Source organism: Periophthalmus magnuspinnatus, chromosome 8 (assembly GCF_009829125.3).
Source record: "Periophthalmus magnuspinnatus isolate fPerMag1 chromosome 8, fPerMag1.2.pri, whole genome shotgun sequence".
Taxonomy (NCBI): domain Eukaryota; kingdom Metazoa; phylum Chordata; class Actinopteri; order Gobiiformes; family Gobiidae; genus Periophthalmus; species Periophthalmus magnuspinnatus.
This window is the reverse complement of record NC_047133.1, coordinates 16,495,810-16,522,533: the sequence shown is the minus strand read 5'-3', so window position 1 is coordinate 16,522,533 and position 26,724 is coordinate 16,495,810. Positions and strand designations below refer to the sequence as shown.

At 40.8% G+C, this 26,724-nt stretch overlaps 2 protein-coding genes across 3 annotated transcripts in view; one reads left to right on the top strand and one right to left on the bottom strand.

Moving 5' to 3' along the window:
- Positions 1–23,731, bottom strand: part of fbxl20 (F-box and leucine-rich repeat protein 20) — a 28,248-nt gene extending 4,517 nt beyond the window's left edge. The window contains exons 1-15 of the mRNA XM_055223638.1: positions 23,700–23,731; positions 23,410–23,593; positions 15,926–15,987; positions 14,133–14,187; positions 12,533–12,607; positions 11,437–11,531; positions 10,655–10,723; positions 10,089–10,184; positions 9,877–10,003; positions 8,025–8,099; positions 7,316–7,446; positions 5,436–5,496; positions 3,664–3,708; positions 3,511–3,567; positions 1,450–1,662 (exon numbers count right to left, since the gene is read on the bottom strand). Of these exons, the coding sequence (XP_055079613.1) occupies positions 1,450–1,662; positions 3,511–3,567; positions 3,664–3,708; positions 5,436–5,496; positions 7,316–7,446; positions 8,025–8,099; positions 9,877–10,003; positions 10,089–10,184; positions 10,655–10,723; positions 11,437–11,531; positions 12,533–12,607; positions 14,133–14,187; positions 15,926–15,987; positions 23,410–23,451 (1,203 nt within the window). The 5' untranslated portion in view covers positions 23,452–23,593; positions 23,700–23,731. The remainder of the gene's footprint in view (positions 1–1,449; positions 1,663–3,510; positions 3,568–3,663; positions 3,709–5,435; positions 5,497–7,315; positions 7,447–8,024; positions 8,100–9,876; positions 10,004–10,088; positions 10,185–10,654; positions 10,724–11,436; positions 11,532–12,532; positions 12,608–14,132; positions 14,188–15,925; positions 15,988–23,409; positions 23,594–23,699) is intronic.
- A 991-nt stretch (positions 23,732–24,722) lies between these two features.
- cdk12 (cyclin-dependent kinase 12) overlaps positions 24,723–26,724 on the top strand; it is a 33,579-nt gene continuing 31,577 nt past the window's right edge. For both annotated transcript variants that reach the window (XM_033970453.2, XM_033970452.2), the window contains exons 1-2: positions 24,723–25,329; positions 25,411–26,581. In XM_033970453.2, coding sequence (XP_033826344.1) covers positions 25,491–26,581 — 1,091 coding nt within the window. In that variant the 5' untranslated portion in view covers positions 24,723–25,329; positions 25,411–25,490. The remainder of the gene's footprint in view (positions 25,330–25,410; positions 26,582–26,724) is intronic.

Sequence of the window (26,724 nt, the reverse complement as noted above, 5' to 3'; positions counted from 1 at the left end):
TACTCAAACATGTGTGAATGAAACAAAACACAACTCCAGGTCTGTTTTTGAGAAGGGAACAGCATTAGAACATGGATTAAACCTCACAAGACACAGTTTTGTGCATTTTTCCCAAGTCATTTGTAATGCTGTTTAGAAAAAGGTCTTGAGAAGCTAATACTTGATTTTATTTAAAATATGTGGCAACGCAACAGCATATTGAGGTGTAGGAGGCACTGCATGCTTTAGATCAGTTCACGTCGTATTTAAAATGTCAAACTGAAGTGTTTCTCTGCAGCAGAATACGTGGAAGGTTGAATTAATGTTTTTTCTGTAAACACATAAACATTGACTAATCCTCTTCTCAGGAGCATCAGTGACTCAGTGTTTACTTCAATCACATTCGAGCTGATTCATCTGAGTGAAGGTATCACTGCTGCTAACGAGCTATGCTAATTTAGCTCCTTCCTGTTTAAGGCTCTGATCATTCTAATAAAAATGTGTCTAAAAGTCTTGTCAGTTTACAATTCAACAGTTTCAACACTGGAGATGGTTGAATTATTGTTGCCACGGCTGCCTTGGGACCATAGACTGTATAAAGAAGTGGACTAAGTGAGTGTGACGTCACCCACAGCGTTCGGCTCCAATCAACTGAAGTTCATCGAGGCTAGAGCAGTTATAGGGGCGAATTTGGAGCAGAGTTCCATATTTGAAATTCCGACCACGAGTATCACCAAAGAGCCAATCGGGAGTGAGGCTGTTGAAGGTAACACCCCTTCCTGCCCACACCACTGGTTTAGCAGGAAGCGAGCGCTTAGCAACACTGTCAATCAAACCTGTTGCTAATGCTAGCGTGAGCAACCTCGGGGAAAGAAGGCGTCTGATTTGTCTGTAAATCGGGATATGGAGATTAATAACAGACACAATAGTGCAATGCAAACACTACTAATACTACTACCACCAAAAAACACATAAACTATACAGTGGTTGTATACAATGCTGGTTGTGGGACAGGTTAAGTGTACTTTAATTCTCCCCCTACAGAAATCTACCCTCTGCTTTTGACCCAATCTTCAGTGCAACCCGTCAGGAGCAGTGGGCAATCGCAGTGCGTTGCTCATGGGCATTAGGGTCATATATACAATCATCTAGAAAGAGGCTGGTCCCTGGTTTAGTCCCTGGTTTAGTACAGGTTTAGTACTGGTCTAGTCCTGATTTTGTCCCTGGTCTAGTCCCGGTCTAGTCCCAGTCTAGTCCTGTTTTACTCTCTGTTTTAGTCCTGTTTCAGTCCTGGTTCAGTCCTGGTTCAGTCCTGTTTCAGTCCCGGTTTAGTCCCGGTTCAGTCCCGGTTCAGTCCCAGTTCAGTCCCGGTTTAGTCCCGGTTCAGTCCCGGTTCAGTCCCGGTTCAGTCCCGGTTCAGTCCCGGTTCAGTCCCAGTTTAGCCCCTAGTTTAGCCTTAGCTCCACTCACCCGTAGCCTCTTGATGCCCGCTCGTGTGATCTGTTGGCAGTCGTAGAGCTCGATACGGTCCAGACTGTGGCAGGTCTTGAGATGCTCCAGGGAGGCGTCGGTGATCAGGGGGCAGTTGTCCAGTTCGATCACCTCCAAACGATCATGAGCACAAGGCCCGCTCCCCAAGTGTCTGATCCCATCGTCTGTTATGAGCTCACAGTGGGACAAACTCTGTGGAAAACAATACAAAAATCAGCCCTATTGAGCTTGTGTCTCTATGGTTCTCATTTCTGACCCCTGTGGATCATTATGTTATAATTTACACATTTTAAACCACAATATTCATCTAAAACGTCCGCTGACTTCTACATTAGAAAACTGTGGTGTCCAATGGGAGCTGACGTCGCCGTAAACGTCATCACAACAAAGCGAAATGTTTTTAGTTTCCATGGAGACGATACTGCCTCAAGTGTTCTACTGTTATGGAATTAAACTTAAAAACAGTCCTGTGAAAGAATAAATGAAAGAGGATCATCACTCAAGAACAGATTGAAAAACACACACTACCAGTCAAATACATCTCCTCCCTGGTATTTAACACTAGACCCGCCTCTTCTCCCTGGTATTTAACACTAGCTACACAGAATATCTTGGTGTTTTATGGTTCTTTTCCTACGTATCGTGTTAGGCTGCCCAAAAGTCAACAAAAAACAAATACACAGCTAAGTTGTATTTTAAATATGCTATATAAATAAAACTGCACTGAACCGAAACATCAAATATACAAAGTAAGACACGGTAATGTCAGGTGTTTGCGAAGGTGACCCCAGTTACAGTAAGAATGTACACTACCACTGAAAACTTTTTTGGTATATAATATTGTTAAACCCGCAGTATACAACTTTTCTGGTTGAGGATCCACCGCCTGCTTGTCTCCATGGAGATGTTATTGCTTTGCCAGGGATGTTCTACAGTATGGCAACAGGTGAAGTGATAGGTCACATGTTTGGGGAGGCGGCCGCAGAATGTACACGACCCATACCCTCTAAATCAATGTGTTTATTTTTACTACATTCTACGTTTTACATACACAAAAAGACATCAATATATGAAGTAAGATATATGGGATTATGTAGCAAAGAAAGAAAGTTTTGTTCTGCTTTGTCGAAAAATATTAAGTACCTAATCACTCCTTTGAAGATAGTGAGGTACAGATCTTAGCCAAAGAAAATAAATGGTTTGAGAGGGGAGTTAAAGAAACGATTGTTGTTAGGAAAAACAATCTATCTTTGAACACAAAAGGGGGCCTTAGACACCGTCTAGCTCCCATCTATAACTCCATCCTCAGACCCAAAGCAAAACAAAGAAAACAATAGGGCTAGCCAAGATGCTAATAGGTGTGTTTAGGGGCTTGAATGACTATGCTAAATAGGACTCAGGCAAGGTGCACACTTAATATAGCTCAATAGACCTAGTCTACAAACAAACTGTAAACAAATGCTGTTTCAGTGTAGTTAGCTCCTCCCTTCAGACAGATATAAGGGAGTGTCCAGCAGTAATCTGGCTGCTCATTCAAGCCGCTTCTTCAGTTCTGGTGAAACGTCCTCACTCCTACAACATTTTGTCCAGTTGACAGAGTTTATATTTTTCTTTTGCTATCGATCAGACCTGGACGACTGAGGGATTACACAGATAAAGGGTGACTGGTTTGAGGATTAGAATATAGCATACGTATACACATATTTAGTAGATTTATTTAATGTTTATTTCTTAGCTACATAATTACATATATCTTACTTCATATATCTAATATCTTTTTGTCTATATAAAAGATAGAAAGAGGTAAAAATAAACACATTGAATGAGAGAGTGTGTCCAAACTTTTGACAGGTTGTGTACACTCTGTTGCTGTCTCTCCAAACATGTGACCTATAATTTGATCTGTTGCCATACTGCAGAACGTTCCAGGCAATAAAAGCATCAACATCTCCATGGAAACCAACAGGCGGTGGATCCTCAAGAAAAGTTACATACTGCGGCTTTAACAATATGATATACCAAACATGAGAAAGCACTTACCAAGACTTGCAAACGAGGGCAGTGTATCGACAGCTGGATCAGGGTCCCGTCTGTGATCTGGGTCAAACAAAACAGTTACGTGTCGTGAACTATTTGTGGTTTCAGTTCATAATAAACACATTTTAAATATTATTATGGCATAAAGGAAGTTACCTGAACACATTCTTCTAAATCCATCTTCTCCAGTTCATGACAATTCTACAGCAGAAACATTAAACATGATCAAACATGATTATTTTGTACAGCGGCCATGATATTGACCCCAAGAACCTACTTCATAGGGCCCATATTGTGTTATAATGTTGTTTCATCACAAAAAGACCTGGAGTTGTGTTTTGTTTCATTCACACATGTTTAAGACACAAACCCTGTATATTTAGACTGAGCTCTTCTCTCAAACAGAAAAGCAGCCAAACATACATTCTGTTCCACCTTGTGATGTCATCATGTGGTAATACAGGAAGTGCTCCACTGTGTTTTTAAACTCCATACACCTTCACTAGAATCATTTGGATCATTCCAGGTCTGTTTTTGAGGAGTGAACAGCATTAGAACATGATTTAAAGCTACAAGAGTGAGTTTTGAGTCATATGGGACATTTAAAAACAATAATTGTCTCTATGCACAACAATATCCGGTTAGTTCCAATCAGAGAGACAGACGCCCAGCCATTTCCTTTTATGTAATGTCTATGAGGTTTTTGCCGAGTCGCACTAAAATGACTAAATCTTGACAGATCAGGCAGTGGACAGGGAGCTGCGGGTGGGTCAGGGATCAGAGGTTAGGGGTCAGAGGGTGGACAGGGAGCTGCAGGTGTCACTGACAACATGTTAAGCACAACAAATAAAATTAATACTTTGTACAGTGTTTTTCCACTAATCTGAAGGTTGTCGGTGCGATTCCAGCTCCCACAGATGAATGCTGCTGTGTGCTTGGGCAACAGAAGTAAAAGCCCCTCGCCCCCAGTGTCTGTGCACACTGGTGTATGAATGTGCGTGTCAATGCGTGAGTGGTTCCTTGATGTAAAGTTCTTTGAATCTTGCAAGTGGAAAAATGTGTGTGTGAAAATGTGTGAAAGGTACGTCTTTGTGTGTTGGGGATAATGCTAATGCTAATGCTAACTTCTATTGAAACATTAAATATAACATAAGGACGACCAGATTATTTTAGGTGTAGATTATTCAGTCAGTGGCGTTATTTAAATATTTATTGGGCTCCGGAATTAGCATTAGCATGACCACTGACACAAAAACATACCTTTGTAAACACAAAAATGTTCTCCGGTCAAGTTTTCCTCACATTTATAAAGTGTTTAATGTGTTGTCAGTGACAGCCTCCTGCAGTTTTATGTCCACAGCCTGACCCTAACTCCCTAACCTCTGACCCCTGACCCACCCACAGCTCCGTGTCCACTGTCTGATCTGTGAGGATTTATTGATTTTAACACAACTCTGCAAACACCTCATAGACATTACATTACACCATAGACTGATATGATACTCGCGGGAGGAATTCCAAATATAGAAATCAGCTCCAAGTTGGCCCCTGTACCTGCTCTAGCCTCAATGAGCTTCATTCGACTGGAGCTGAATGCTGTGGTTGACGTCACACTCACTTAGTCCACTTCTTTCCACAGTCTGTGCATTACAGCAGAAAATGATCAAGCCGACTGTCCCTCTGATTGGAACTAGCTGGATACCTTTTTGCACAGAGACAATAGCTTGATGTTGGCTACTCTGGAAGAATCCTTATCCCCTTTTCCCCAGAGTAAAAATGAACTCATAATCATAGACCTTACATCATGTCATTTCCCTTCTGCACACACATGTTCTAACTATGTTCTAGCTCGTAGGAATCGGAAACCAAACCAGGAATCTCAAGTTGCTTTTGTCGCCTTCAGTCAGAAAACCAGGACACAGACTCACCCGCGCTAATGTAGTGAAGCCGACGTCTGTAAGCTGAGAGCAGCGAGCCACTTCAAGTATTCTGAGGAGGAAACAGAGAGTTATGCAAGAGCAGAGTCTGTAGAGAGAGACAACAAAGGCCTTGGCACGAGAGAAACTCATTTATGCCACTGACACAAAAACACAAGATTTAAACCACAAAAACTATTATAAATTTATAATATTGTTAAAAATCATGAGCTGCCGGTGTGTGTCCCGGTGTGTGTCCCGGTGTGTGTCCCGGTGTGTGTCCCGGTGTGTGTCCCGGTGTGTCCCGTATATAACTGGTCACTATGTTTGTTTGTCTTGCATTAAATAAAAAAAAAAAAAAAAAGATAGTTCACCTTAAAATGGCAAGATACATATTTATTTTTTGTTAAAACTTGAAGTTGTTCTTTTCGGTAAAACGTGTAACAATGGATCTTTTAATCAAAACATGAAAATAAACCCTTACAAAGGTGGGTCGAATTTATATGCATTTATATGAGTAATTTTTAAAGAAATCGTACTTTTCAGGGTACCTTTCTTTTTTATGACCCAGATAAGTGCAATTTTTCCCATAATGCAACACGCCTCCCTGAAAATGACCAAAACGTTGTCATATATACTGTACCGCTGGGATTTGTAAGTATAAGTTTCTTTGTTGAGTTATTCAGAGCAGCGGCCCAGGTGCGTGGGAAGAGTCCTGTGTTCACTCAAGAGACTCTTCAGATCTAATGTGTCACCAGTTTGAACATGTTTTATTTATTTCTGTGAATAATGAGACGTTATTTCCAGGCAACGACGGACACAAGCTTCAGTTCATAATGTTGTAGGGTTTACAACTCATTTAAAGGGCCTATATTACCTTAAAGGGCCCTTATTACATTGTGTTCTGATGTGTTCTAATGTTTCCTCATCACAAACAGACCTGGAGATGTTTTGTCTCATTCACACATGTTTAACACATAAACTCTGCATATTTAGGCTCAGTTCTTCTCTCAAACTGAAAACACTGTGTTCCACCTTGTGATGTCATCAAGTGGCAATACAGGAAATGCTCCACTGTGTTTTTAAACTCCACACACCTTCACTAGAATCATCTGGATATTTATATTTCAGTCCTGGAAATGCCAAGCTAACTAACAAACTAAAGGTAAAAGGAGCTGTTAACTTGGAAACTACAACTTCATGACATCATAAGGTGGAACAGAGGATTTTGAGGTTTGGAGATGTAACAGACTAATAATAAAATGTTACTCAAACATGTGTGAATGAAACAAAACACAACTCCAGGTCTGTTTTTGAGGAGAGAACAGCATTAGAACATGGATTAAAGCTACAAGAGTTATTTTTGTGTAATATAGGCCCTTTACGTTGTAAAGTCTGAAATAGAAAGTTAAAACCACACTATGTTTTATATTATATTGTGGAATATTATGGAAAGGAAGAACGTTTCCATGGAGACGGGCAGGAGGAGGCCCTTCTCCAGGCCAAATAAGAGTCAGGTTTGTGGAGATGCGAGCCCACTCACTGTAAGCAGGTTATGTTTTTCAGAGCATTAAACACATACAAATGGAAAAAACATGCTTGTATTTTAGTCCATCTTTTGGCCAAAAAGTGAAATGGTGGGGCTTTAAATACACTCAGTTGTTTTTAGAGTATTTATTACTCTAGTGGAGGTTGAGGGCAGTTCTGTACCCGAGTCCGGGGAAGTTGTAGACCCGAGTTCGGGGCAGTTCTGTACCAGAGTATGGGGCAGTTCTGGACCTGGGTCGAAGGCAGTTCTGGACCTAAGGTGGGGTCAGTTTTTACGTTAGGCGGGGGCAGTTCTGGACCTGAGACGGGGGCAGTTCTGGACCTAAGCTGGGGGCAGTTTTTACCTGAGGCGGGGGCAGTTCTGGCCCAGGGCGTGCAGGATGGCGTCTGTGATGTTGGCGCAGCCGGACACTTTGAGCGACTGCAGCCGGTGACACCCTCGACAGATGGTGATGAGGCCCTCGTCTGTGATCTGCTGCTCAGAGAGAGATAGACAGAGAGACAGACAGGAAGAGAGAGAGAGAGACAGAGAGAGGAAGAGACAGACAGGGAGGGAGACAGGGAGGGACAGGAAGAGAGAGAGACAGACAGGGAGAGAGAGAGGCATAGAGAGAGACAGGGAGGGAGACAGAGAGACAGCGAGAGAGAGACAAAAAGAAAGACAGAGAGACACAGAAAGAGAGACAGACAGGGAAAGAGAGACAGAGGGAGAGAGCGAGAGAGGGAGACAGAAAGAGACAAGGAAGAGAGACAGGGACCGAGAGAGGGAGACAGAGAGAGAGACACAGAAAGAGAGACAGAGTCAGAAAGAGAGACAGGAGGGACAAAGAGAGACAGAGAGAGAAAGTGAGTCAAAGAAAGACAGGAGGGACAACGAGCAGAGACAGGTTTGTACATCAGAGCTGTGAGATAAATCTGAACTGAAATGTGAAATATTACAATGAGCTTACAACAAAGGCTGCAATATATTATATAATGTATTATATAGTTTAATAATAAAAAAGACATACATTTTAAGTCTGTATTCTGTTGCATTGAGTGTGTTTGTCTTACTGAGCACGTCTGCAGGTTGAGAGTGACCAGCTCTGGACAGTGAGCGCCTATGTGCTTCAAAGCCTCATCTTCGAGCTGTAACAAAAATTTTAACACATTTATGACCTTCAGGAAAATACAGGGGTCGGTTGTGGTAAAGACACAGGGGTCGGTTGTGGTAAAGACACAGGGGTCGGTTGTGGTAAAGACACAGGGGTCGGTTGTGGTAAAGACACAGGGGTCGGTTGTGGACACATCAGGGCCACTCGGCTGTAGCAGTTCCCTAACAATCAGCCTCTGGACAGGAAGTGAGATGTCTGTTTGGAATGAAAATAAGAGGAAGTCTGCGTTCCAAAAATTGTCATTTCAAAAGTATTCAAAAGTTTGTGTTGCCTTTATGGGTTCAAACTATTAATAGAACTTATGACCCAACAGTTTAAAATCAGCCAAATGAATAAGAGGAAGTGCATCAGGTTTTCTTCATATTAAAAGGACTCACATTACTCTATTCTCCAAGCCTGTTTTTGAGGAGGGAACAGCATTAGAACATGGATTAAAGCTCATAACAGTCAGTTTTGGTAAATATAGGACCTTTAATATTTCTGAAAGAACATGTTTCTGAGTCTGTGTTGAGAAAATGATAGTAATAATAATAAAAACAACAGCTCCAGAGACAGAAATGGGGCAGAAAAATCACAGAAACACATTTAGTCCGAGTGGTGCTGAGGCAGAACTATGAGCAGAACAACAGTCGGAATGAGGAGGGGCATTTTTCAGATAAAATCATATCACTACATAATCTCTATTCACCCAAACCGTCTCTGGCTCCCAGAGAACACACTGAATGTTTGTTTTGTTTAGTGTAGACATCACAAACCCAGTGTATGTGCTCATTGGCAGTAGTAGAACCAGAACTAAAGTGGGACTAAAGCAGGACTAAAGCAGGACTAAAGCAGGACTAAAGCAGGACTAAAGCAGGACTAAAGCAGGACTAAAGGCAGGACTAAAGGCAGGACTAAAGGCAGGACTAAAGGCAGGACTAAAGGCAGGACTAAAGGCAGGACTAAAGGCAGGACTAAAGGCAGGACTAAAGGCAGGACTAAAGACAGGACTAAAGACAGGACTAAAGACAGGACTAAAGACAGGACTAAAGACAGGACTAAAGACAGGACTAAAGACAGGACTAAAGCAGGACTAAAGCAGGACTAAAGCAGGACTAAAGCAGGACTAAAGCAGGACTAAATATGGGGAATCAGTGTTTAAGTTTTCTGCTGCTAAAACCTGGACCTCTCCCCTCTCGGCCCCTCTCTGCCCCCCTCTCACGGACAAAAACCACATCCAACTCTTAATAACACTGAACTGGTTGCATTGTTGCATTTTGTCATCATTCTCAGGTCCCTGTCTGTATGTCCCTGTTTTGTGCATCTTACTGACACCATCATGCTGCTACAAGACTGTCTCATGTTGTACTGAAGCCACACTGGGTCAATGTTTACACTTGGGTTTAAAGGGTATTTATTATTTATGGGTTTGCACTTTATGGGATGTTCCAAACGTAATTTCGTTGTTCTTTTGTGACAATGACTACAAATAAATTGAACTGAATTGAATTGAATTGGAAAACATGAGACAGGTCTCTACTTTGACAATGTTTAAATTCAGGCTTAAACTGCTGTGAATATGACTGAAAGAGTTTGATCCTGCCTCTTCTCTCTTAATATTCATTTTATGATTATTTAAGTTTTGATTTGTTGTATTGTGATTTTAATGTCTCTCTTATTCTGTAAAGCACTTTGAATTACATAGTGTATGCATTGTGCTGCACAAATAAACCTGCCTTGCCTACATCACCCCCTCTGCTCCCTGTCCATACCTGTGTGCACCCTTTGAGGAACAGCCCTTTGAGCCCGGGACAAGACCGGACCAACGCCTGGATCCCGTCTTTGGTCACCTGATCACACCACGAGATGTTGAGATGCTCCAAGTTAGGACAGCCCTCACTGAAACGACAGCACAAAATATGTTACTACACCAAAATATAGATAATGAAAAGAGTTATTTTGAATAGATTTTGCTGTTTCACACCTGAGTGCTTTGAGTGACAGGTTGGTGATGGAGGTACAGGAGGCGAGGTCCAAATGCTTCAGTTTGGGGCAGAACTTACTGAGACTGTTACATGTGCTGCAGAGGAGAAAACCCACATATTTAATTCATATGTACTTTCAAATGAAAATAAATCAGACATATTCAACAAATACTGATCTTTAACCATGTTCTAGTCGTTTCTTCTCATTGAGCCTCTGAAGTTGTATTTGGAGTGATTCATGTTTGAGTAATCTTTAAATTATAATCTTTAGATTATAAACTGTTTTCAAGATGCCATTTTGTCGATCTGCCCCCGTTTAAACTCCACAGATACGCGCCCACTGTGACGTATACACTTCCTTCTCCAGTTTTATTTTCTTAATCGGTGATGAAGTCTATATTCACGTTTTATTAATGCAAATTAATATAATAAAGTCTTTAAAATCTATGTCTGTAAAACACTCAAAAGTAATTTCTGATTGCATTTACTTAATATAAGTATAATTATATACAGTGCAAAAGTTAATAGTGAAATAGTTGATTTGCAGAAGTGTATATGTTCAAACCTGTCTGTGATCTTGGTGCAGCCGTTCAAACTCAGCAGCTCGATGTTCCTGCAGTTTTGGGAAAAAGTCCTGCAGAAAAATACAAATATGAGTTTATACTGAATAAAAACAACAGCTCGTGTTTCTAATGTGGAGTCATTTCTGTTGCCAAAATGACTTGATTATAATGAAAAAAAAAACTAAAACATATATACATGTGATTTATGAACATTAACGGTGGCAGAAGAAGTACTCCATTTTGTTACTCAAGTAAAAGTACATATACAGAGGTAAAAAGTTACTCAAGTACAAGTATCTGCACAGATAGAAAAAAACCCCAAAACAAAACGATTTGAAGACTGACTGACAAAATCTGTGAGAAATACTTTTACTTTTTACTCTTTAAGCACTTTTAAACAGATACTAATACATTTACCTGAGTGTTTTGTATTTGTAATTACTTATTAAGTAACAAAACAGAGTATGTCTACCACTGTTTACAACATATATTACAGTGAAAATAAACACTACAATGAAAATCAAAGGAGCTGGGTGCTAGAGATTCAAAATAGAGGCTTTTAAGAAGAAAAACACAAAACCACACAAAATGTCCGTGTGGATCCAGTCTGGAGAGTATAAATCAGATTAGCTTTAAGGGACTGGATACAGCGTTATAGAAATGTTATGCAACATGTTTTGTTTATTTGATGAACTTACTAAACAAACTCATTTTGCTCCCTGCCCCCCCCCCCCCCCCCCCCCCTCTCTTCTCCTTTCCTTCCTCCATGATTGTCCCCCCTCACCTCAGGGCGCTGTCCCCCACACCGAGACACCCTCGCAGGCTTAACTTCCTGAGGAAGCCCCCACATCGCTTTGAGATGTTCTCCACCACACGACCCTGAGAAGAAAAACATGGACCGGCTTTAAAAACATGACTCACAAAACAGCAAGAAAACCGAGTCAAATCAAACTATTTGTCTTTGGTCTGTCCATGATCGGCTCGTCTCCATGGAGGCTCTGCAGGGAATGTTTCACAGTATAGCTTTTTAGTAGTAAAACACCTCTATCTGAATAAATGCGATATTTAGGTTTAATGCCATACTGTGGAACATTCCAGGCAAAGCACAGAGAACACAGATACACAGAGGACTTTTAAGCAACATGGAGAAGGTTTTGTGTTAGACTTGCCTGTTCATTTCTTATTCTAAGGATCTGAGGGTGTTAGCTGTTAGCAAGAGAATAGCAAAGACCGTCTCCATAAATACAGCTGTTGGAGCGCCTGGTCGTCAATTGGAAAATCGGTCAAATCTGAAAGAAGTTTGTGTGATACAAATACATGTATGGGTTTGTCGTAGGTTTAAATTACAGACTGTATAAAGAAGTGGCCTAAGTGAGTGTGACGTCATTCAACGTATTCAGCTCCAAATGAAGCTCACTGAGACTAGCACTTATATCGGCGAGTTTGGAGCAGAGTTTCAAACTTGGAATTCTGACCACGAGTACCAAAGCAACCAAAGAGTGAATCTGGAGCGAGGCTGTAGAAGGTAACGCCCCTTGGCAATGCTGTCAATCAAATTTATTGCTAATGCTATCGGGAGAGACTTCAGGGAAGAAAAGGCGCCCGATTTGTCTGTTATTAATGTTCATATCTTGATTTATAGACACAATAGTGAAATAAAAAACTCAGGATCATGTAGAGCAGGTTAATACAAACATTTTAAGACCAAAATGACGAGTCAGAAGCCAAAGACAGAAGCCAGAGTCAGAGCCAAAGTCAATGGAGCCGGAAGTGCGCCCATGATCACTTCCTATTTGGAACGCGGCAGCTAGCAGGTTAGCTATGTCCTGTATTTTTACAGTCTGGTTTGTTTGTGAGTTTAAGTTTAAATGTTTTCTTACCTCTATGTCTCTCTGGAAGTTGAAGAGGTCGATTCGCTGCCAGTTGCTGCCGTCTAACGCCAGGACGTTCCACGACTGTGGACACAAAGAACTTCAATATTTTTTCGAGATCCCATCTCTCATCATCTTAACCTGTCGCTCTCCAGACTCATATGTGTAACACTTTGCATAGAGTTCTACACTCTACAGTCTGGGCTCTCGATTAAAGAGATCAGACCCAGTGATTGGAGTGTTCAAACTAATACTTCACTCTGATTGGTCGAAGCATCACAACAGCAGAACAAGATGAAAAATCAAACTTTCGTTAAATACAGTTGGGAGAAGAGCCCAGGTGTCTTACCCTCCACAAAAGCACAAAGACCTGCTTCTACATGTTTTCACAACATAAATAATCCATATTTCTATTAAAACAGGCTGGAGTACATCTGTCAGCGCCGCCATGTTTGTTTTGGTTTATCCAGTGTTTACGCCCAAACCACACTGCTGCTTTGTGATTGGTCAGTTTTGGACCTATCACATGCAAAGACCAGAGCCAAAGAAGATAAATTCTTGTTCTTGTTGACAAGGCTAATAATATTTATTACATTAAGTTTTCTGATCACGTCAGTTTTCCTTCACTTCATTGCTGTGCATCTCTGGCCAATACGAGCATTAATACAGCTGTAGTACATCCCGAACGTTGCTGCTCTGGTCCTGACTAGAACCAGGAAGTACTTCACACATGTGTCCTGTGCTCAGGTCTCTGGCTCCTGTGGCTCAGAGAATAGACTTTAAAGCAGCTCTGCTTGAGACAAGTCTCTCCATGGACCAGCACCAAAGAACATCTCCCACATGTTAGAGCCACATGAGCCATCTCACACTCTGAGGACTAAACCAGGACTAAACCAGGACTAAACCAGGACTAAACCAGGACTAAACCAGGACTAAACCAGGACTGAACCAGGACTAAACCAAGACTAAACCAAGACTAAACCAGGACTAAACCAGGACTAAACCAGGACTAAACCAGGACTAAACCAGGACTAAACCAGGACTAAACATGGTGAATCAGTGTTTCACTTTTCTGCAGCTAAAACCTGGAACAGTCTTCCTAAAGATGTGAGACAGGCCTCTACTTTGACAATTTTTAAATACAGGCTCCAAATGGTTCTGTTTATCTGTGCATGTGACTGAAAGGGTTTTATTCTGCCTCTTCTTTTAATGTTCAATTTATGATGATTATTTATGTTTTGATTTGTTGTATTGTGACTTTAATGTTTTTCTTATTCTGTAAAGCACTTTGAATTACTCTGTGTACAAGCTGTGCTGTACAAATAAACTTGCCTTGCCTTAATATTTTAGCATTGTTTAAACTGGAGTGCACCCTCTGCTGGCTGAAAGCAGAAACACTTTTAGGATAATTCTTCCTAACAGTTTGTTATTCCACTCCTTTGTAATGTTAAAATGTTGCTCTGAAAACATTATTCCAACTGTACGAGCAGAACACAAAGATTACATAGATCAGACTGCTGGTTTACGTGAGTCTGACCAGTGGCTTTGTGACCTCAGAGCGGCTGCGTGCTTTTGGGTCCCAGTGATGGACACAGGGCTGGAGACTCACCCTGGAGACCTGAGCGCAGCGGCAGAGCGTCACCACGTCCAGAAAAGAGAATATTCTGCAGAAACAGGAAAAGACAGTGACATTTTAGACATTTTTATCACAGAGATAAAAACTTCAGTTTCCTACACCGAGCTGAAACTGACCGATACTGTCTATGGCAAGTGCCCTTCACCATGTCTCCCTGTCTGAAGATATAACACACCCATTTAAAAAGCTACACTGTAACTTTCTGGAGATGGCACATCATGGAAATACAGAGTTAAAATTCATACTTTGGAACATTTTCCATGGAGATCAGATCTAAAGATGAAGACAGACTCATTCACACAAGTTTGAGTAACACATTATTATTAGTCTGTCTACATCTCCAAAGCTCAAAATGCTCTGTTCCACCTTGTGATGTCATGAAGGGGTAGTTTTCAAATTAACAGCTCCTTTTACCTTATTAGAACATGGATTAAAGCCGCAAACCTGAACATTAAATATGATCAAATTTAACTTGTTAACTGGCAGAAAATCGTGACAGTATTGTTGCCATGTGTGGGGTTTTGAACAGGCTGATCCAGACATTTTTGCCAAAGCTGCAGCTGTTTTTGTCACGATATTAAATGCAAATGTAAAAACGTTTCTTATCGATGTGAAATAACACAGAATAAAGCTTTACATTAGTGTGCAGTAAACATAACAGTGCAGACGCAGTTATATGCAGAGGCTCCCATGTTCTCAAGTTTATTATGGCACCTGCTCCAGCCACAGTTAAACCACAGAAATGAATAACTGCCTTCAATTTCTGTTTACTCAGTGGTTCTGGTGGAGTTTAGTTTGAAATCAATTTAAATGTTTTATAGCCCGCAGCATGTGCTTTTAATTACATTTTTAGTGCAGTGGGTATAAATAAGAAGCAGATTTGTATTCTGGTGCAGTTCGCTCAGGGTCTTGTTGGTTTAGCTAATGTTTGCAAAAGCATAGATTGTATATATAAATGGACATAGCTAACCTGCTAGCCGCCACGTTCCAAATAGGAAGTGATCGTGAGCGTGATTCCGACTCCATCGACTACAATTCACTTTCTGTGTAAAACCTGTGTCCCTTCTCTCTGTACCTGCTGCTGTCAGACTCGTCATTTTGGTCTTAAATGTTCATATTAACCCGCTGTACATGATCGTGGGGTTTTTATTTCACTATTGTGTCTGTAAATCAAGATATGAACATTAATAACAGACAAATCAGGCGACTTCTTTCTCTGAGGTCACTCATGCTGCCGTTAGCAACAGGTTTGATTGACAGCGTTGCTAAGAGCCCGGGCCACATTTTGAAGCCTGATGTACTGATAAAGCCATGTTCTAACGCTGTTCCCTCCTCAAAAACAGACCTGGAGTTGTGTTTTGTTTCATTCACACATGTTTGAGTAACACTTTATTATTAGTCTGTCTACATCTCCAAAGCTCAAAATGCTCTGTTCCACCTTGTGATGTCATGAAGTGGTAATTTTCAAGTTAACAGCTCCTTTTATCTTTAGTTCAGTAGAGATTGGAAACTCCAGGGCTGAGATTATCCACATGATTCTACTGAAGTTATATGGAGTTTAAAAACACAATGGAGCACGTGACATCACAAGGTATAACAGCGTGTTTTCAGTTTGAGAGAAGAACTCAGCCTAATATGCAGGGTTTGTGTGTTAAACATGTGTGAATGAAACAAAACACAACTCCAGGTTAAGTCCTTCTCTGTGTTTCGACTAGCGGCCATAACCTTCGACCTGCTCATCGTCAAGGATCAAACAAGTCACTCACCGTAGCAACAGCTCTTTAGGCAGCTTCTTGTTGATGACAGCCTCATCGCTGTTTGTGAACATCTGAAATGACAAGAGCAATGAGGTTAGCGCTGATACTAACTGAGTGGTTTCAGATGGATCCCTGGAGAGCCTCAATCTGCTGACCCCACTGAAGGACGACAATGCCGTAAAACCCAAGGATGAGTGATCAGTCTGCACACGTTAAACTGAGCCAATGTCAAGACCGTGGGAGCAGCTGTAACGATGAGGCAAAATTTCAAAATAAAATACTCTAAAAACAGTTTATTTCTACGTTGTCAAATACTATAAAAACAAAACCCAAGCATGTGATTAGTCTGCACACATTAAACTGAGCCAATGCCAAGAAAACAAGAATTTCAAAATAAAATACACAAAAAACAGTATATTTCTGTGTGGTCAAATACTATATATACTGTACACAAAAGCCAAGGATGAGTGATCACACTACTTTAAACTGAGCCAATGTTAAGACTATGAGCAACAGCAATGATGAGAGTCAAAATGTCAAAATAAAATACACTAAGAACCTTTATTTTTGTGTTGTCAGAACAAGGCCTGTCACAATAAATACTATATATAAAAAAACAAGGATGAGTGATCAGTCTGCACACTTCAAACTGAGCCAATGCCAAGACCATAAGAATTTAAAAATCACACTAAATAACCTATATTTCTGTGTGGTCAGAAGGATATTTTAAAGTAATTTTGCTCTGACTTATGTTTGCGTAGTTTAATTTAAACTACGCAAACATATTTAAAATCAAAATGACAACGCAAACCCAGAAATGCTTTTAGATGGTATATACAGCTATTTATATACATCATTATCGTGTGAGCCAGTGGTGGAAGAAGTACTCAGTTTTGTTACTTAAGTAAAAGCACAGATAAGTACAGATTAGGGATGGGACACTAAACAATAACAGCATTTATCATGATAAAAAGGGCTGATAATACTTGTTCGTGGGACATTTAATATAGTCGTAATAGTCGCCAACCAAGATAATCGCCATTTTATCACTGGACGTACAGAAAAAAGCTACTTAATTAATGACAGGAGCGTCGACGGGGGGGGGGGGGGGGGGGGGGGGGGGGGGGGGCAAAGAGGTCTGTTGTCTCAGACCACAGGATCTTAGGGGGCCCAGAATTGTGAGGCTTCTTGACCTGGGCCCCTAAATTTCTGTCGATGGCCCTGCTTATCCAGAATATTCTCCACTAGATCGTAGTTTTTTTTTTCACTGAAAACAAAGTACAAGACTATAAGAGTTGTTTAAACATGGAACTTCGTCATAACATTAAAATTATAATGACTTATATTGAGAACATTTTTAAACTGTCAGTAACTTTAAGCATTATCATGATATAATTGTTAATCGCAATTATTTTGGCCATGATAATCGCAACACAAAATTTCAGTATCATCCCATGCCGACCCATGATCACTTCCTGTTTGGAACGCGGCGGCTAGCGGGTTGGCTATGTCCATTTATATAAACAGTCTATGGATAAAACCCTTCGCTACCGCATTTGGATATCCTATTTTTAGACAAAGAATGTAACACTCCCCATCTTATTTCCATTTGTGCATCAAAAAAGCAGCATATTCTGATCACTTCCTGTTTAAATGCGTCATAAAATCCCCCTCTCTGCTTTGTAATTAACGTTTCCACGTCCATAAGAAACACAATTATAAAAACATCTTCATAAGACAGTAAATTGGCATGTTTCACAGACCGACCACTGTGAAGCCCCTCCTCACAAAGACGAATATGTTACCAGATTCATTTCGGAAAAATCCTCCTCTACAGGATTATAAAATGCAATTAGGAACATCCTTTCAGTCACAACAGGCCCAGGAATAACAACATCTGGGCCAATCCAGTGTGTGCCTTAAGATTTGGAGCGTTAAATCTAGTTTAGACTCAGGACAGGGGGAAGTGGGAGTTTGGGGCTTTGGGTTATAAATAAAAATGGAGAGAAAGTACAGTTTTGGTTTTATTTACAAGACCAAAACATCTGGGGCGAGATCAGCAAGTCACTGGCAAGACGTTATGTGCATTAAACAAACAAATATTATACATTTAGGCTATAGTAATGGGCTGTGGTGGATTGTAACGAAGTAAAAGTATACATTTGAGTTTGTACTGTACGTTTTGCTTTTATTCACTGCATTTGAGAGCAGTATCTGTTCTTTCTATTCCACTACATTTTGGAACAGGAGTGAAAAGTAAAAGTATTTTTATTATTGTGTGAGACCTGTTGGAAAGGCAGAAGGTTTATTTATAACAGACGGGAAAAAAAAATGTAATTAAGTTGTTTCAGTTGAACAAAACTCAGCTCAAATCTTTATCAAAATCACCACATTTGAAGCTTTACAAGACTCAAATTATGTAAGAAATACTTTTACTTTTTACTCTTTAAGTACATTTTAAACAGGTACTAATACTTTTACTTAAGTACTCTCATGTTCTCATGATACTTTTACTTGAGTATTTATTTGCTCCAGAATGTCTACATTGACTTTAAGGTATTTAGAATAGAGGAATATGGGCCCTTTAAATATCAAAATTTTGTTTTTCTTCTATTGCTGGTAATGGGACAAACACAGTCTATCCCAGTTACGTATATGACATAATAAACATTAGATTATTGTGTTGCTTGCCCAGTAAACCAACTGACTTCCTCTGTGTATTCTAGATAATTGTTTGCCTACTGATAAGCTGGGACCAACAGAGTTCGATATATCGCTGAAGTAAAAATAGATGATAAACGATATTGAAACTCATTTATGCCACAAAATTATTACAAATCTACAACATTGTTAAAAATCATGAGCTGCAATAAATAAACAGCGGAATGAAACACTTTAGTCATTAGTTTGCATCTGTACTGAGTCAGACAAGTTATTTATTCAAACTACAGCTTAAATCTGATCATATAGACAAGAAATAAACAAAAATATCCAAGTAATGCAAAGAAAAAGTAACATGAAAAATATTGACCCCAAATAGAACTGACAGAGTGGGCCTAATTATCATGACAGGCCTAGACATCGTTCTATTTAAAAAATTCCCCTCAACATTCCGACTGAGGCAGAACTATGAGCAGATCAACAGACAAAAATATGTTTCTTTGCTTTTTCGGCCTTGTTTCTGTCCTTGGAGCTGCTGTTCTCCTCCACGCACAGACTCAGAAACACGTTCTTTAAGGAGAGAAAGGTTCAGTTCATAAGTGTGAGTGTGTCTGAACAGACAGAATAAAAAAGTGACAGAGTGAGTGTGACGTCACCCACAGTGTTCGGCTCCAGTCAAATGAAGCTCCTTGAGGCTAGTAGTGATAGCGGACGATCAGAGCACAGTTCCATTTAGAATTTCGACCATGAGTATCATAGCAACCAAAGAGCCAATCAGGAGTGAGGCTGTTGAGGGTAATGCCTCTTCCCACCTGCACCACTGAATTAGCAGGGAGCAGGCTCTTAGCAACCATGTCAATCAAACCTGTTGCTAACACTAGCGGAAGAAACCTCGGAGAAAGGATGCGCCTGATTCGTCTGTTATTAATGTTCATATCTTGATTTACAGACACAATAGGAAATAGCACAATAAGTAGAGCGGGTTAATACGAACATTTAAGACCAAAATGACAAGTCTGACAGCAGCAGTTACAGAGAGAGGGGACACAGTTTTTACACAGAAAGTGAGTTGATGGAGCCAGAAGTGCACCCATGATCACTTCCTGTTTGGAACGTGTCAGCTTGCAGGTTAGCCATGTCCATTTATATATACAGTCTATGCTCACAATTAACTCTCATAAACCTTTGCCCCTCCCTAATAAAGACACAAAGGTTGTGATGTTGTATGCATTACTTCTATTGTATGTTTTGTTATGATTTGGGGGTTTGCTGTTGTGTGTTGTTATAGTTTAAGGCGTTCAAACTGGAGATGCACTAATCAGATAACAGCTTCCAATTATTGGGTTGGACATCTGAACTGATGTAATAAGAATATTTACTGGTCATATTTGGACCAGAATGTTTGAATTAGATTTCTGTTTAAGGGAAATAGCTGATGTTTTTGATGTCTTTGTTTGGTGCATCTTGTGAATGTTACCGGGATTTTGCAACATTCACGAGACCCCGGTAACTTCTGCAGTTCTCCAGTAGTAATCCATTTTTATTGGAGTTTTGTTTTGGCCGGCAGTGTCCTCCTGTAAATATGCCATAACACGATATAGACACAACATCGTTTCTTGAGGATTCATAACCGAGTTCAGTTTTATTTTAGTTTTATTCTTAATGACTTCTCTAATGTGGGAACGTCTGCTCTGAACTCCCATTCCTCACACAGGTTTAGATCATGGACAGATCAGAACTTTTCTTATATTTTTTAGAGTGATCTGGAGCGGTTTCAGAACCAGCGGTGGAAGAAGTACTTAATTTTGTTATTTAAGTAAAAGTACAGATACCAGATCAAAAAAATTTAAAATTGTGATTTTAGACAGAAAAAATTAAATACATTTTTTCCATCTGTTTTTATTTGTATATTTGTTTTGTTCAAATTCTGAACGTGTTAAAAATAAACCCCCAGCCTTTTCAGCAGGTCTCACACAATAATAAAAATACTTTTACTTCTGAGTCAGTTCATAAATGTAGCGGAGTAAAAAGTACAGATATTGCTCTCAAATGTACTCAAGTAAAAAGTACACACTGTAAAAGTAAAGCACAGATACCTCAAACTAATACTTAAATGTAGTACTTTACTACATCATGTTCCACCACTGATACTAACCAGTAAAATACATTATAACTAGCTACAAATATTTCAAATTCCATGTTATTGTAAATAAGGAATTTTATTATAATTGTGGTATCTGAATCTGTAATGAGCATTTTACACTGTAACTTTTGTTCTTGTGTGTTTCATATGGACAACAATATGATAAAATAGAACAAACATTGTGATCAATCAATACTTGGCGTTTCCATGATCAGCCTCACTCCAGATCGGCTCTTTGGTTGCTATAATACTTGTGGTCGGAATTCCAAATACGGAAATTGTCTCCAAATTAGCCCCTATAACTGCTCTAGCCTCGATGAGTCTATGGTCTATATTTCCTTAAGAAATACAATGAACTTCAAAATGTGTTATTGTGACAGGCCTAGTCTTTGACATTGAAAAAAAAAACATGAACACAGAAACATAATTCTTGTCATGTCATGAAAGTAAAATCTACTTTCCCCTTGACATTTCCTTTGCGAGGCCCCCGAGCTCACAGCTGCCTGACAGGGGGGCGCCTGCCAGACAGACATGTAAATTCAAATTGACCTATCAACCCGTTGCAGTAGAAAACAGAGCAAACAGAGAATGACAGCTCCTCATCCAGAGAAATACCTTTTAGCCATATAGTTATGTCCAGCCCAAAAGAGGCAGATGTCCAGTGAAGGGGCATCAACTCCTTTTGTAACACAACTAAAGTGAACCCAGTGCTATGAATGTCAGCATTGTGTTTCTCCATTAGCCAGCTGTAGGGCCGTGTGGGGTAAAAGACAGGACTGTAACCGACATTACAGCAGCAATCTGGATGAAAAATGCAACTAAAGTCATGTTCCATAAGCATAAAGAAACCTCAGATATTGTTATTTTACCAAACACAAAACTACTCTACTTGCAAACTGTGCATAGGTCTGATAACTGGACTTCTAAAACCAGCGTCTAAACAAACAAAACATTACGTAACCGGCTGTTGTTTACATTAGACAAAAATCATAAACGAGCAAAGACCGTGAAAGCTTCTGAACTCTTTGTTAAAGCTCAGCTGCAGCAAAACAAGGAAAGCAACAGCGCCACAGCAGCAACATCCGGGTGAGATTTTCTAAATAAAACAGTGAACTTGGGCACAAAACAGCAAAACAAACATGGCAAGTGAAGCAGTCTCAGCACTAGAATCAGTTCTATTCCAATCCTAATCTTTAAGAAGTAGTGCATAATTATTCTGACTGTATATAAAACAACAACCCATGTACAAATGTGTTTATTTATTTTTAATAGTTTTATCATATTATGTTTCCATGCAAAAGTATAAGTCTTAAGCAGCATGTGGGCGAAATGGTTACAATAGATCTGTCAGTTCTATAATCTATACAAAAGGCAATTTAACCAGTGTATTCAACCTTGAAATTATGTTGCAGAGTTCCCCCAGTTTGCTTAAAACAATTTTCCAGGGCTGTTTTAGTCACATAATCATGGCTTCTACAAACAGATTACCCCCTTTTTTAATAGTTTTTATAACAAACTCTAAACTTAAGTCTGTATATCTAAATTTATTATACACCAAGGCCAACACACTAGCTTTTGTGGCAGTAAAAGTCTTTATTAATTTGATATCCAATAATCCTGCAAAACAGACCAATTATTTTCCAGATTTTCCAGAATTTCCAGACCATGCGGGAACCGTGTGTTGCTTAAACTTGAACGAATATGACGTAATATATCAGTTCTAATAATAAAAGTCATCATCATCATCATCCATAGCATCAACAGGTCTTTTATTGTGAAGGCGCTTCCGGTGTCCTCGCGGGCTCACGCAGCTGTCGGGCCAGAAGGCAGCGGCCTGGATCCCGAGTCGTCAGCTGTTGCTCCGTTAAAAATAAACAAAACCACACACAAATCCCACGCTGCAGAGGATTAAACAACACCAAGTCCTCGGGCAACACGGGCCAATGTCACCAACCATCACACACAAACCCAATTTCACGAATACAGCCTCGGAAATTAGCAAAATATTGTGAAAAGCCGCTTGCGTGGCCCGGATGTAGCAAAAAATGACAAAAACACAATAAAAAAGAACAAAAAAAACTCATAGAAAGATGAACACGTCGAAACGGCATTGTCATTACTAGTTTAGCTTACAAAGTGATGTAAACTGTTGGAGCTTGGGCTGATTTGTTGATTATTCGATGCTAACAAGGGGTGCGGGAAGCTAACAGTCACAACCCGAGGCCCCCTCAACTGCAACGGCCACAGGGAAGCACAACACCACGGAACCCCAAACAAAACACACAATCTGTTCCTCTAAAGTGGTTAAAAATATGCTAAACGTGATCAAAACATACAACAGGATCTTCCCAGAGCTGTCCTCGTGGTCCTAGCCTCATTGTCTTTGTTTTGACAGCATTTTGGGACCTTTAAACTCACATTTTCCATAATAAACCTATGCTAGCTCCTACATAAACTACATTTTTCACAGATAGCGTTTTACATAGATAGCATTGGTTGTGTAGCTGTTAGGTCATTTAAACGACGTCTGAGCTAATCCTAAAGAGGAAGCTGCGTCCATAGACAACAAAATAAGCGCAGTTTTACAATAATAACACAGGCAGTGCACCCAGGCCCATGTTCTAGTGTTTATACCAGCTGCGTTTCGTGTTTTTCATGGACTGTCAGTGCATCTACATTAAGAGCTCACCTCAAATCGACTCCGAGACACTCCGTTTACCTCTTTCCCCATGTTGAACACTGCTGTTGGTGCTTACAGACTCAATGAATGCGGACTAGTTGCAGTAATTTGCAGATTGGGGCCCTGTTTTTGCCGTTTCCCCTCCGCGGGTCGCATGCTACCGTCCTCTCCGTAGCTTTTTTGTGTTTTAGCTCTGAAAAAGAAACAAAGGATCCACTTGGTTGTGATAAAACTACACAGGCTCCAGCAGCAGGAGCCCAGGCAGCCAATAAGCCTGCTCCCTTATGTGGTCTGCTCACCTCCTCCCTCTACTGCCTGCAGCTTTCTATCCATCCACACAATAGCCCGACAGGAATAGGAGCTGCTGGCCTAAAATGGTGCTGTTGCGACGCCTACTTTAAAAATAAATATAAGAAAATTGTACAAACATTTCAATCTCAACACTGCACAAAGATTTGTTCAAGTAGGTAATTTTAAAGCCTAGGTTATATTCTAGGGAAATATCATGCATGGTAATTACTAATGAGTGGACTGTTTTGCGTTTTTATATAATTATCACCTGAAATTTTATGTATAAACGGATATAAAATAGACTGTAATTTGCCAAAGCATTAACATAAATAATGCTCTCCAATTTATACCGTATTATTGAACGTTTAATCTGTATTCGACGGGTTGCATGGTAGTGTATAGTTGTGTTTATTCGGGCTTTGTGAAATATAAAAGTCCAAATCAAATTGTTTACCTTATCATTGTGTAACAACCATGGATTTATTAGAATAACAACTGTATAAACTCTTCTTCCTTGTTTTTTGCTGGTCACGCCCACTCTCAGCTAGTGAACCATTCAGAAGCCGTAATGACAACGCGTCAAACAACGTAGTTCTACTCAGAAACAGCCTGTGGGGGGGGGGGGAAATATTAATTGTTATTTATTTTCTAAACCAAGTTATTTGTTTATTCGAAGGTTCAATCGTGTTTTTAATTTAGAGAAAAGGAGGAAAATATACAGTGTTGCTTATTATCAAAAGATAACGGTCGCACGAAATAAGAAAACGTGGCCATTTCTATTAAATTTTCTTACTTATAAAAATATTCTTTACACTAAAAATTTTAAGTTTTAAACTTCGTCTTTTGCTACTAAAATTAAGTGTTTTGTTTGACACTTGCGTTACTGAGAAATATAGTTGAAACAAAACGCGCTTTTTGAGAAGAAACCCGCCTCGGAGAGTAGAGGGGCGGGATCATAGACGTGATCTGTGTCCTGATTGGTTGTATCAGTAAAATGGGCGTGATTGACAGCAGCTTAGTATCCGGTTTCTTCGGCTGTGCGCAGATTTTGCCAGTCTCGGGAGCCACAATGGCGTTTGTAGTCTCCTTCAGATAGGGCTGTGGATGTTATTAAATCCGCCAGCATCGCCCTAAATATAGGCCTGGTTGATTCCCAGAGCCATTGATAATAAACTGGAACATCTACTGCACACGAAAATATTATTATTTCTGATCATTATTGAATTTATAGAGGATAAAACTTACATTAAAGGAAACATGTAAACAGTACCAACCGGGTCAAGTTTGATTTGTTGGAGAAACGAGCCTCATTAATGAAGATTTCGCTTGTTTCTTTCTAAGATCGTTATTCCCTGGAATTAAACACCTTTACTTAACTTGGCACCGGGCTCGGACAGCTTTCACAAAGGGACTTTTTCTTTTTACAAGCAGCGTTTAGCAGCCGGGAGCTAGCTAGCATTGCTAGCTAACCTGAAAAGGAGACGACAACATCGCTCCGATGTTTGTTTGGGACCTTTTTTCAAGCAGTAACTCAGTAGGACTCAGTACCTGACCGTCCTGGGGAGCTAAAGTATAGTTTTGTGCCCTGGATACTCGCTGGACCTCGGTGGAATGAATCAGCGTCAGACCAGACTGGACGTAAGCGGCCTTGTGTGTTTTCAGGTCTGTTTTGATTCACTCATTATTTTTTGTAACACTTTATTTTGCCATTTTGTGTAGATACTGTTGCTCTCCTGTTAATGTATTTCCTGGACCAGCTGGGCCCGGGCACAGGAGAGGCACTGACGCCGGCGTAAGGGATGCCTGGGTCGGACCGACACCATGGGACCAAGAGGAAGTGTGACTCTGCGGCCCAGGCCGCGCAGCCCTCCGCCGGGGACCTGAGGAGCAGACTGAGCAAGCCCCAAGGCAAGGCTTCTATGTCCTCCTCCTCTAAACGTAAACGACACAAAATTAATAAAAATCGTGACATTTCGGCACCGGAAAACGATGAATTTGCCACCGGCGATACAACGCCCCCTGGCGTCAACGCGCTGAAGCCGCTGGTGGAGTACGACGACATCAGTTCGGACTCGGACACTTTTTCAGACCCTCCATCCAGGCCTGCGGACAGAGAGGGCGGGGACCGGCTGGGCCTCTCGGATGATGATAGTGCCAGTGTCAGAAGAGAAAATAAGGGCCATAGGCACCCCCGGAAAAAGACCAGGGACCCCAACAAAGTCAGAGACTCTGGAAATGGTGAGCATGGTGTAAAGAAAAAGAGCAGCAAAGACAGAGACAGAGTAAGTCATGGGAAGAGTAAAGAGAGTGGGGTGTCCTCCGGCCCCTCCAAACACCAGGCCCAGTCTGAGGATGGTAAACGTGGAGAGCTCTCTTCACAAACTCAGCCTGCAGCCACTGTAGGCAGCAACACTTCCTCCAGCACATCTTCATCTCGCAGCAAAGAGAGTGGCTCGGGGAAGTCTCGGAAAGAGAGGCAGCAACGCAAGGAAACCAGAGGAGATGGAAGTCACAGCTCTTCTCAGAGGAGCAGGACAGATCGAAGCCACAGAAAAGTCTCCAAGAGTCGCAAGTCCAGTCCTAAAGGCAAGTCCAGTGGGAGGAGTAGTCCTCGGAGAAAGGGCACTGCCCTGTCCCCCAGTCCCAGGCGAGGGAGTGTGAGCCCTGTGGGCTATGGACATCAGGGGGACGATGGATACTCGAGACGGAGGGTCCAGCACAGCCCCAGCCCGTATGGAGATGTGCGGCGCAGCAGACAGAGGTCTGTCAGCCCCTATGGAGGCAGACACCGCTCCTCGAGCTTCGAGCGCGACAGTAGCCCCTATACTAGGAGGCGCTCTATTAGTCCTTACCCCTCCAGAAGGTCCTCCAGCACCAGTCCAGTGTCCAGGTCAGTGTTTATTCTTTTACTCAATAATTCACACATTGCACTGGACGAATATCTAGTGTGCTTTTTCACTTTGTGCTCTATGATTTTTACACTGTTATAGTCTAAAATTCCCTATTAAACAGTCACATCTTGGATAACCTTTA